At 39.4% G+C, this 12,556-nt stretch overlaps 1 protein-coding gene across 1 annotated transcript in view; it reads right to left on the bottom strand.

Moving 5' to 3' along the window:
- Window positions 1–2,656: 2,656 nt before the first annotated feature.
- Window positions 2,657–12,556, bottom strand: part of LOC118824364 (protocadherin Fat 3) — a 131,530-nt gene continuing 121,630 nt past the window's right edge. Inside the window, exons 28-30 of the mRNA XM_036594455.1 lie at window positions 10,672–10,731; window positions 5,361–5,426; window positions 2,657–3,237 (exon numbers count right to left, since the gene is read on the bottom strand). Coding sequence (XP_036450348.1) covers window positions 2,657–3,237; window positions 5,361–5,426; window positions 10,672–10,731 — 707 coding nt within the window. The remainder of the gene's footprint in view (window positions 3,238–5,360; window positions 5,427–10,671; window positions 10,732–12,556) is intronic.

Here is a 12,556-nt window from a genome sequence, read left to right as displayed (position 1 = left end):
TTTGTCTTTACTTTACGCTCTCCAAGCTGGGACTGACTTCTTTAGCACTGACATTATAACATGTTATTAACACTATTTATAATGCATTATATTAACAATTCATAATGTATAATAAACATGGCTATAAAGTGTAATCCAGTGTAATTCATTTTTATAAATATTTATAACCACGCTTATAATGCCTTATGAATACATTATAACATGTTATAAATGTGTTTATAGATGCTTACAAATGTGACATTCATAGAAAGTGTTACCCTATTTTCTTTGCCATTACTTCTAACCAGCTGTTTCACTTAGTAGGGCTCAGGTTTTTAGCTCGCTATGTGCTGTGAGTGTGCAACATGACTAGCAGACTGACCGGTAGATACCTCTCCTTGTCCTGATTTGTTGAACGATGGGTGGTCCACTTTTGTTTTTGCCCGTTTACAGGAGACTGAGGTACGGAGCCCTGCTGGCGACATTCCACATAAATAAAAATTATGCGTGGCCACGACTTATTAATGCATGGAGATACCAATGCATGGCAACGACTTAGACTGAGATCAAGTTGTGGCCATGACTTAGTACGGCATGGGAACAAGATCATGCCTTACTAAGTCATGGCCACGCATTAGAACGTCGTTCCCATGTCTTACTAAGTTGTGGCCATGCATTAGGATCTCATTCCAATGCCTTACTAAGTCGTGGCCACGATTTAATTATCTAATTATCTTAATTATTATGGCCACACATTATTTTTATTTAGAAAGGATGTCACCAGTGGGGCTCCATACTGAGGATACCACAGAGAGCAGATGTTTTTTCTATGATCATATACTTTATTGACAGCTGACAGAATGTTAATTTCGTCAATTATTACAAAAAAATAATAATACCCATCTTTTAAGTCCCAATGAACTTCGTTAAAGTCTCTTAATTACTATATTTGTTTTAATATGTATTTTTTACTACTCCACCCACCTCTTTGACCACTGCAGTCACTCCCAGACAGACCCGGAGTGCAAGTCTCTATAAACAGCCATATACTGTAAGTCTGACAGTCCAGTTCTAAAACACTTCAATACACACTGACACAATCAGGGTCTTACCAGGGTTGACCTTTATCTAGATACGCCCTCCTTTCCGATAGTGTTTTTAACAAGACCTTGCTGACTTTGTATGACTCACACCTGGCGCATAGGTTACACAAGCGGTCACTCACAGGACAAGGGCAGGAAGGGACAAAGAGGAGCAGATTTTTCAATAGGAACACACTTGTCCTTAGCTAGGCTAGTCTCAGTAAGCCAGTTAACTGGTTCAGCAAATTTATAATGATATACTCTCTTTTTCTCACCAGTCTGAGTGTGATGTAAATACACTTTGTTAATAATTGCTTCGATTTGCTTAAGCTGCAGGTTTATAATGAGAAATGTGGCACATTTGTCTTTCACTGTTGTTGCAAAGCTGCTTTCATTTTTGTTGTTGCTGGTTCCTAACTTGCTAACTAGCAAGTTAGCAGAGTAAACTCACAAAGTAACACCAGCATTTATGTATAATTGGGTAGTTTGTTATATAAAGGCCAGTTTGAACACAGAAAATTGAATGTTACAGTTTTAAAATATCACAGCTGCACTATGTAAGTAATCCAAAGAAGTAGCATGACTGGGTTGAGAGCAAAACATGCTAAAATATGCATGTCAACCTGTAAAGCCTAAAAAAAGTAATATAAAAGTCAGAGGTGTTGGGTCGGATTCAGCGGGAGATTTTTTCAGACCACATCATACGTCTTTACGTATTACTGTCTCACACACAGGCTGAAAAAGAGGGTGCAGCTCGATGTTTGGGTCTCAAATGCAAAATCAACACTATACTGATGAAGATATGACACTTAAATCCACAGGTTTTTCTGAATACTCTTTCAACATGCTCGCTATCATCGGATTCATCCACTTGGGGAAGAGGGCCGAAGCACAACCTTTGTTACAAAATATTTTTCTGCATGTTGTGGCAATTACACATGGTCACCAGAGAGGTCTCCAAATCTTGAGATCTTACACAGTGCAGCTTTAAGTAATTTACAGTACTTTACTCCTCTGGCTTTTAACAGTTGCCATTGTTTCAGGTTTAAGAAGGAAACTGTGTCTGATTGCAATGATTTTTTGCTGAAGGTCTGCTGCTTAAGACTACATTTATGTTAATTTATGTTAAATTATGTTAATTATGTAAGCAAATACAGTAATAGAACAGCCCCTAAGAAGGTGTGGGTTTCCTCTTTTGGGAAATGACGAGGGCAAATCGACAAGGGCATGTTAAAAACAGCGTTAAAATGGAGAGATGGTCACTTTTATACAATTTCACAGACTAGTACTACTCAGTCTCTCTCTACTTCTGAAGTATGCTGCTACATACAGTCCACACAGCCGGAGGCTTGAATTATGAGGCAATACATATCAATACATAGGCAGTAGTATATACCGTGATTTAACTTTAACTGTACTTCTTATCTTACCGTTATAGGGGCCATGCCGCCATGCATCATATTGTCCATTTCTATTTACAGTTCCATGTATGGCAGCAGAACAACAATGGCACAGTGATGATGGCAGCTTTAAGCAAAAGCAGTCAGAAGCGTACAGCATGGCCGTCCCCATATATAGTCTCAAGTCTAGTAGAGCTAGTAGTGTTCATACTGACTCATTGCTGATAGTGACCTGAATGGGCTGCTCTGGTTAGCGCGCTGGTGCCGGGCCCGCAGTGAGTGCCTGTCTGAAAGTCTGCTAATTTCCTTCTGGCTGCCGAAGGGGTGCGAATCCTCCCAGATCCGCGGCCTCTCTTCCCAGGCCAGCAGAGGGGGGTGTGATGGAGGCTGGTTGTGGCCCGAGTGGTAGCAGGACGGGCTGGCCCGACCCTCGCTGTAGCCCCTGTAGGGGGGCCGTGCGACAGGAAGCCTGTCATAATGGCCCTCGTCGTCTCGGTACTCCTCATACACCGGGGAGGAACACTCGTCCCGGGACAGTGACGAGTAGAAGTCTCTCTGGCCTTCATACCTTCTCAGCGGGTAGCCCGTCTGTAGGGGGCGCGCGCTGGCCCCGAAACGGACGCTGCCGCCCAGCCGACTGGGGGTGAGAGTGAGGGGGGGTGGAGGGGCAGGAAGAGGCGGAGGGGGAGGGGTAGGAGAGAGGTCTCGGGCCTCTTCGGATTCCAAACCTGGCAGGCAGGTGTCAGGAAGCCACTCTGCCGTCTCCCAGTGGTAAGCTGTGGGACAGGAACAGACTGTTCAGCCAGATGTGATCAAAACATTGATTAAGCATGACCTTCCCAACTCATGAAACATTCACTCTCGGAAACATGTTGCAAAACATATGAAGTAGCTTAGAGAGTAGACAGAGGTGCGCTACTATGCAACATGTGACAAACTTGTGCCAGTAAAGTGATGGTGAAGTAACAGCTTTGCAAAAAAATCTAATTTACACCCCAATTTCCCTTCTAAACTTAGTTAATTAGCAAAGACATGTTTTGTACTGTGCAAAAGTTAAATAAACCCTTTCATTTATTTAATTTCCAGTCAAAACATTCATTACAGTTATTCATTGTTCAGCGTCTGGAAAAAGCAGAAAACATACTTAACAGAAAATTACTTCAGAAGCCGCAACAACAAATTATGATACCAAGTTTTCAGAAATGACTGTTTTCACCTTTTGCCCTTATTACAGCTTCTTTTCTTGCCTTCTAAACTTGCCTTCAGTTTTTCAAAGAAATCTGGAGGGATATTTTTTCAAACCCCCAAAGTTCAGTCAACGTTGGCTGCATTTCGCTTTGCAAAATCCAAATAATCCCTGTTACATATTTAGACTCATCAGTTAATAAAACCTTACTCCACATCTTAGGTTGTGTTTTCTTGTGCATTATTCTCAGTAATGGCTTCCTGGCCGCTGCAGGGATATTTCAAAACACCTCCCAAGTTTAGTCTTAGAAGTTGGTTGCATTTTCTGCTTATTGTGATCCACTTAATTCCAAACACATATAATGATGTTGAGGTCTGGACTCTGGATTGGCCAGTCTATTGTTCTAAGAAGAGCAGGAGCTTCTTTGTTTGATTTGCAGATTTTCTTCTTTTTTGTCTATTTCCTTTTTTCAGTAATGGCTTCTAGACAGCTACACACCCTTTCAGACTCATAGTACTGAGTTGTCTTCTCACAGTGGAAGGATGAACTTAAACTCTCATGGATTTTTTTTTAGATCTGAAGCCAGAATGGAGCTTTATTTTCTCTGTCTTACATATGAAAGCTTTAAGTATTGTTTATCTGATGGTGACAGTTTTGATGGTCTTTATGAAGTATAACAATGTCAGTGAAATTTTCGGGAAAAGCTTTTGTTGGCGGTCACTCATTGGTTTTAAGATTGAAAGGATGGAAGTGTTAAAGTGGAAGTAGGGTACAGAAAAGTATAGAGTGGATAAATTAAATACCGATATTGATTGTTGAAATACTGATATTGATAATATACTAAGTGTTAGAGGCTTCTGTCATTTTTGGTTAAATGTTTTCTGCTTTTTTCCCCCTATAGATGGATGGATGGATGGATGGATAGACAGACAGACATTATAAATTGCTTAACAAGAGTCTTATAGCTCTACTGCAAGACAAAAAAGCTAACTTCAATCATTAAACATGTCTCAGCTAAATGATGATCACATTATATCGCTGTTGTCGGAAGAAAACCTCATATCTCCAAAATGGTGACTTTACAGGAGAAGGAAAAAACACACTTTACTTTTAATGTAAGTCAATGGAACCAGACTTTTTTTCAAGTCATTTTGAGTTGATTCCTTTGATCCATTCATCATGAAATTTACAAACAATGTAAAGGGCAACATGTTTTTTTTTTATTAATAAAAATACATTTTTATTAATATTAGCACATCAGTGTTATATTTTAAGGAAAGATATAAATCAAAGAATCAGCAAGGGTCAATTCAGAGCAAGTAAGTGGCAGGAAGCACTGCTGTGAACTTTTAAAAGCAATAAAGCAAAGAGTTGGGGGTTTGCATCCATCCGTTTATTCATAGCTAGAACGTAAGATTGGTTTCTTTATTGTGCACTGGAATTGAAACCCCTATTGTTTTGGCTCACAGGGTAAAATAATTGTATTTGGAAAAATGAGGCATCAGAAAGTTCTTCAGGAATCGATGGGAATATACAGTAAACTTGATAAACACAGAAATTGCTTGCGAGTCTAAATTGCTTACTGCTTAACGACTGTGGCTGCACACATTTCTCGTTTTTCCAAATACAACTATACTGAGTGCCATTCCTTCATCTTCGATCCAGTCATTCAAGATTTGAGGGAACGATTGAGGCTAGAGTTGGGATCCTTACAGTTGACAAAATATTCTTTGACATATTCAACGCATATTTGATCCTCACGATGAAGATGGGGGGCGGCTGCAAACAAACACAAGAACAACATCGCACAGATGGAATGGTTAGATGATGAGGAGATAAAATATGATTACATTATCATGTCATTAAATGACAAACCTCTTAAACTGCAGGCTTGTTCAGTGATTAACATAAATGATTATTCACTGACTACTATGAAACTAAGTCAAGTGGTTATGAGAGTGAACCGTGGGCACACATGCAGGACCTTGCAGTTTAAGAGGTCAAATAAAAAGGGAAAATAGAGCAAAAAAGCATTTGGTTATTGTGTGCAATATCTCACACAAACAAGACAGTTACATAAGATGTGCATGCGTAGATGTAATGAGAATGTTTCTGGGTATTTGAACATAAAAGATGAGAGCAGGAATGGCTAGAAATAAAGTAGTAAATTCAAAGTTAACTCACAAGTACTACTATATGTTGGTCCTTCATCCAGGACTGCAACTGCAAAAGAGAAAAGAAAGTTAATCTTTGCTCTGATCTGACCAACATTAGAGCTTTTAGAATGAACCATACACTTTTCATTAGACAGCATATATCAGGGCTGAAAATATAATAGCAATCACACAAAATATGTCATTGCATATCAAAACCTTGTAACTCTTAACCTCTCATAACTTCTAACTTTTCAGATATTTTTTTTCACACCATTTGAAAACATCCACTGCATTGTGTGATCATTTAATGATGAGTTGGCTAACAGAACATTACTTTGAATAAAATGTGATTACATTAAAATACAGGGTGAATAAAAAAGATTCATCTGATTTCAAAGTGCCATATTTTTACAACCGTGAGACACCTAGGAACCAATCACAATCCAATTGAAAGAGGGGGTCATAGAGTTTCTGACTGTCAGTGGAAGATGGCTCCCTTCAGTCTGGGAGGAGATGCGACCCCTGAGCAGAAAGCGTTCTGCGTTCTCCACTTCAATAAGAGTGAGTCAGTCATATCTGTGCAGTGTGATTTTCATCAGCAGTGAACCTCCAACAGCTCAGAGCGTTCGCCATTGGTTCCACAACACTGGATGATCTCCGAAATCGCACTGAAAGAGCCGTGAGTGCAGCGACACCCGACATGCTCAATCCAGTATGGGATGAATTTGACTATGGCGTTGATGTCTGTACAGCTGGAGGAGGTTCATATTGAGCACTCGTAAAATTACCTAATAAACTTTATGCTGATTTAAACCATTTACAGTTTACTGCATTGTTCTGTAATGATTTACAAGTGAAATAAATCATTTTGAAAATGAATGAATCGTTTTGAATCACCCTGTACATTAAAGTTATATACTTTATTACTAGGTTCTGCAGAATGTACAGTACTATGCAAAATTCAGAGACCACCGTTTCATAATTCAATTTCTAGTCAAAACAGCCATTAAGTAATTCATTTTTTACCACAATACATTTATATAACAAAAAATATCAAATATCAAATATAATATAAAATCTATCAATATTTATTTTATCCACTCTTTACTTTTGTGTATCTACTGCCAATTTAACTCTTCCATCCTTCCTGTCAAGTTACAGCTGTGACCTCCCAACAAAAGCTGCTCCCAATGGAGTCACTGAAATCATGTTCCCCTTCAAACAGACACCAACATTCACACAAGCAACTACACAAACACACCTCAGCAGTCAATTTCCTTCTCATGAGTATCTAAAATGGCCAAAGGAGTCTTTCTGAGGAAATCAGATATAAGATAATCCACTTGCATAAGGAAGAGGAAAGTCAAACGAAAATCACTGAAAAAACAGCAGTTTCCAAAACTGGAGTTCGAAAATCTATTAAAAGATACAGAGAAAATGGAAGAGCACCAAAACTGCCACAATCAGATAAACAGTACATATCGCTGTTATCTGTGAGAAAAGGAATGAAGTTCCACTCCTGTTTCAGATCTGAAAAAGTCCAACCTTCCACTGTGAACTCAACACTATGGGTCTGAAAGGATGTGTAGCTGTCAAGAAGCCTCTCTGAGAAAAGGAAATAGACAAAGAACGAAAAAATATGTACTCTTTGAAAGTAACAGAAGGCAGTATGTATGCAGACAAAGACTCCATGAACCATGTCTACCATCAGTCAAACATGGTGGAGGATTAGCGCAAGTTTGGAGGTGTTTATCCCTTGTGTGGTGTTCAGGTCTGTGGGACCCATTTTCAATGTTTACCAAAAGAAAAAATGATGTGATTTATTATTATTTCATCATCAGATTCTTGTCCTTTGCTCATTTTCTGTGAAGAACATATAAAATAACCCATTTTCAGTGTCTTCACTCTGTTCACCCCCCACACATTTATATTACACATGTGGTGTTGGGTGAACCCGTAGGGAATTAAAGTGTGGAGGTGCTGTGTCCTTCACTCTGTTCTCCTCCTACATGGCCTGCTGTTAGTGTATGTCTGTGTGTGTGTGTGTCTGTGTGTGTGTGTGTTTGTATGTGTGTGTGAGGGTGGACAACATGGACAGGCTGCTGACTGGCTATAGCTGCTAAAGGAGAACCCTACACTGGACACTTGTGATATTTTAAACATCTGTTATTTTTACATAAATTGTTTTCGCTGTATTGATTTAAAAAACAATACTGTGGTGGGTCCAGCAGACCACTGAGTAACAAACACATCACCACCACATAAGGGTTAAGCTCCTCTGGAGAGATTTCTTTTTGACTGAAGGTTTCATGAATTCTCATAAGAACAAGCACATTTTAATGCATCATGCACCCTCTGGAAAACTTATGATTGAGAAGACATTCATTCTACAGCAAGATAATGTCTCAAAGCTGAGAATATCAAGATGTATTTATCAAACCAAGAAGCCGTTGGTGCTCCCAGAACAATGGACTGACCACCCCAGAGTCCAAAACACCAACATTACTTAATGTACTTTGGGAACTTTGGGAAAATATCCTTTCAGGTTTTGCTCAAAAATTGAAATTTTGAACATTTTGACTGGAAATTAAACAAAAGAAAGGGTCTCTGACTTCAGCATAGCATTGTACATTTTGCATGTCCAGCCAATATGACAGTCAATATTCACACTCACAGATTCACACGCAAACACACAAAAAAGGTGCCACAAAGGGTTCTTTGCATGTTGCCATTGAAGAACCAACTTTGCTTCCCTAAAGAACTTTCAATGGTTGGTTCTTTAGAGGATTATTTCTTTAAAGGAGATGTCTGAGTGTGAAGAATGTTTAAAGAACCTCCACATAATGTAAAGTTTGAAGGAAAAACCCTTAGTTTGGTATAGAACCTTTACATTAACACTGTATACTGTAACCAGTCTCTATTAACAGAACTAACTGCCTGTGTGTCTCTTTGCTGAGTTGAACAGCTGCCCGTCCTGTGTGGTCTGATACTGTTGCTTCATCTGCCTTGATCAGATGCCCACTGCTCACCAGCCTTCTGGACCAGTCTGACCTTCATGGAGCTTCCTGCTGAGCAACGTTGTACAAAGCTCACCTGCATGAACTGACCCTCCTGATGATGCTGCTGCATTTTTTAATCATAGACATTGCTACTCCTGCTTTTTCCGTATGTTATACTAATGATCAAATCTCACTCTCTGCTGTTATTGTTTGCTGTCCGGAGTCGACCAGAGGAGGATGGGTTCCCCTTTTGAGTGTTGGTTCCTCTCAAGGTTTCTTCCTCTTGCTCTTAGGGAGTTTTTCTTGCTACTGTCACCGTTGATGATGCTACGGAGCCGTGGTTAAAAAAAAAAAGTGGTAACACTTTCTATGAATGTCACCTTTGTAAGCATCTATAAACACATTCATAACATGTTATAATGCATGCATAAGACATTATAAACATAGCTATAAATATTTATAAAAATGCATTATACATTATAGCCATGTTTATTATGCATTATGAATTGTTAACATAATACATTATAAGTACTGTTCATAACAAATTATAAGAGCTCATAAGCTGTATTTGTCCACTCTAAGTAAAGTGAAGCGTACTGTACTAAAGCCTCCTCCAGTGTTAAGAGTGAGGCTTCAAGTTGAAGTATTTACTTAAGGATTTACTGAAACACTAAAACATACATAATAAAGCACATTACAGGCTTCAAATGTCAGAGTTTAAACTAGAGCTGCCATCAGTGTTTTACCCAATGTGGGAAAGGTAATGTACACCACCGTTAGCTTGGTATTTGTCTTTACTTTACGCTCTCCAAGCTGGGACTGACTTCTTTGGCACTGACATTATAACATGTTATTAACACTATTTATAATGCATTATATTAACAATTCATAATGTATAATAAACATGTCTATAAAGTGTAATTCAGTGTCATTCTTTTCCATGTTTATAATGCCTTATGAATACATTATAACATGTTATAAATGTGTTTATAAAGGTGACATTCATAGAAAGTGTTACCAAGAAAGTTAATGACATTGCATTCCCTCGCAAATGTTTTGAATTTTTTCACAAAATATATGCTCGTCAGACAGCAAGCAAATGTAGGACCAGAGGTGCCCAACAACACTGCCTACATTAGAGCTTGGTTTTCAGCATAGCTAACGTTAAAAGCCGTTTTCCCAGTTTGCTGAGTTTATTCAGAGTTGTTCTCTGCAGTCTCTGTAAATGTAGCTTTTACTGTACGAGGACACTCGACCTCAGTTTCAGTTTGTGTCACTAATAACAGAATCATGTTTGATTTTGAGAAGCGACACTATGTCTTTATATTTCAATCCAAGATCAACATAAAATTGAATGAGCTGCTTCATGTCTGAGCTTAAGCAAAGCACAGCTTTTGCAAGTGAACGCAAACTGTTGCATCGCAATGCAGAATATTTGCAAGGGAACACAAAACCTTTGCGAGTGAATACATTGTCATTAATTTTTTTTTTTAGCCACGGCCCCTTAGGGGCTCCGTACGGCGCTCATGAGGGGCTCAGACCCAGATTTTTCTGAAAACTGCTTTGTGACAACACCTGTTACAAAAAAGTGCTCTACAAATAAACTTTGTCCTGACTACATTATCTGAATGTTCTCTAAACACACCTCTTTTTCGAAATGGAAAACCAAAAGCTGTTCTTTTACGGCATCACGCGAAGAATTCTTTGTGGCACCTACAGAGTGCAGTCAGTTCACATTATAGGCACACTGCCAAAAACATATCCTTGAGGACAACGTCAGGAGTTTGAAAGTAGCTTTCAGGCACAGCAGGTGTTTTGCCCTCCCTTTAGAATGAAGTCAGCGCCTTCACAATGCAGCCCGCGTCATACCTTCATTTTCGATGCTGTCCACTGCGTCGTTGACCAGCCGGATGACCGTCACGATGGAGGCTAATTTGAGGGCAAAGCAAAGGATGGCACAGCGTCAGGCAACAAAGGGCTGAATTATTACACTTGAGTGTATTTGTCAAACAGCCGAGTTGACCTTTCCATTGTGATTCACAGGAAACCAGCCGTCTGTCCGTAACACACCGATGTTATGAAACCCGTTTAAACAAATAAAACAAGTGGAAAATTAAGAAGTGCTTCAAATCTGTTCGACTGTTTTGTTTTACGTGAACGCAGTTTCCACGCTGAGTCATGGCGGCAATCATATTTTGAGAGGATAATGCCATGCGCCAAATCAAAGAGCGTAATTACTGTTTTGACCCATTCTGGCCCTCTCTGACTGCCTTCTTCTCTTTTTTTCTCAAAAGCTGTGTTATCACTAATCCTCCAGTTGTCCCTGGGAAAGCTCATACACTTAAGCCATCTTTATTAGGTGAATGGCATAATTAGTTCGCTATGACTAAGACACTAATTGTATTATGTGGGTGTCTGAGTGGGGGTATGCTTGTGCTCTGTGCTGTAGGCTGGCGGTTTTTGGGACGAGCACCAGTGCTAATGAGCACGACGTTTTAACGGCTCAGTGAAGAAATTCAGCAGAGCACATCACAGCCTTAAATTCCTTCCGATCCTTAACTGAACCGTAGTTAACAGTGCTCTGATTAGAGCATAGACAGTGTCTTAGTGAAAGCAGTTAAAGGAAAACTCCAGTGTTTTTCAGCCTAAGCTCTATCTGCCATATCTGTAGCGTGCAGTCAATTGACCCAGACAATCATTTTGAGGCGTTTCCTTGTGCTTAGAAAAGAACAGAAAACCTTTACACTAAAACACATACTAAACATAGAAGCCACTGGGCAGCTACTGAATTTCATCAATAAACATTTTTGCGAATTTGGGACAATAAAGGTTCTGTGCAGGTACGTTTTTTGTTCATCAAGGTTAAAAACAATGTAAATGTTGCCTCAAAAGGTACATCAGTGGTTTTAAGGTCTGATTGTGAACCTTAAATACGTTTTTCCAGCTGAAAAGTTCGTATTTGTACCTTTTCATAACCGAATGATTTAAATCAGAACAGTAAAATAAAAGCCTGGAGGCGAGACGGGGTGTGTGGAGTCAGTACAGCTTAGAACATATAATTTCAGTGGATTATGGTTCAGTTATGTTCCCTGACTAAAGGTACTGAGATGGACCCTTGAGGGAACCACCCCAGTGATAAGAGGGGCACTGCCCCAGTGACCCAGTGACAGTTTACTACCTTTATTTCTGAGAGTTTATGATAATGATTAACTGATCAACTGTTAACCGACAAAAACATAAATGTTCAATCAATGCTTAAAAAGGTTTATATTATTTCCGTTAAACAACCGACATTTGAAAAGGTGGGTTTTTCTTTCAACTTGAGGACCATTTTAGAGTTGCATGCATGAGGGAGCAACTTGTTCTGGTAGTGCTACTTAGTGAGACTCTGACTCTCAGCTCTTACTGCCGGAGTCTTTAGAGTCGACTCCTCTAGTCCACTTAGTTTAAACCAAAGCATTAGAGCCATTGTCAAAGAGATATAACATAGACTATACTGCCCTAAAGGTAGTTTACAGCAATCAGGATATTTAGCCACATTTAGCCTTGAGCTTTAGCCTACAAATGTGTTTAGCAATGACAAAAAAAAAGTCTGTCAGCTACCAACTTTATGATAGTTGCTCAAACCTGTGTTGGCCAACCTGAGTACTGGACCCACACTGTCCTGCACATTTTAGTGTCTCCCCTGCTCCCAACACACCTGATCCAACTAATCAGCTCATTAACGAGCCCTTACTGAGTTGAAATGTGGAAG

This window comes from Colossoma macropomum, unplaced genomic scaffold (assembly GCF_904425465.1).
Source record: "Colossoma macropomum unplaced genomic scaffold, Colossoma_macropomum, whole genome shotgun sequence".
Lineage (NCBI taxonomy): Eukaryota > Metazoa > Chordata > Actinopteri > Characiformes > Serrasalmidae > Colossoma > Colossoma macropomum.
Note: the sequence above shows the minus strand (reverse complement) of the source record. Positions and strands in the feature narration are given on the sequence as shown.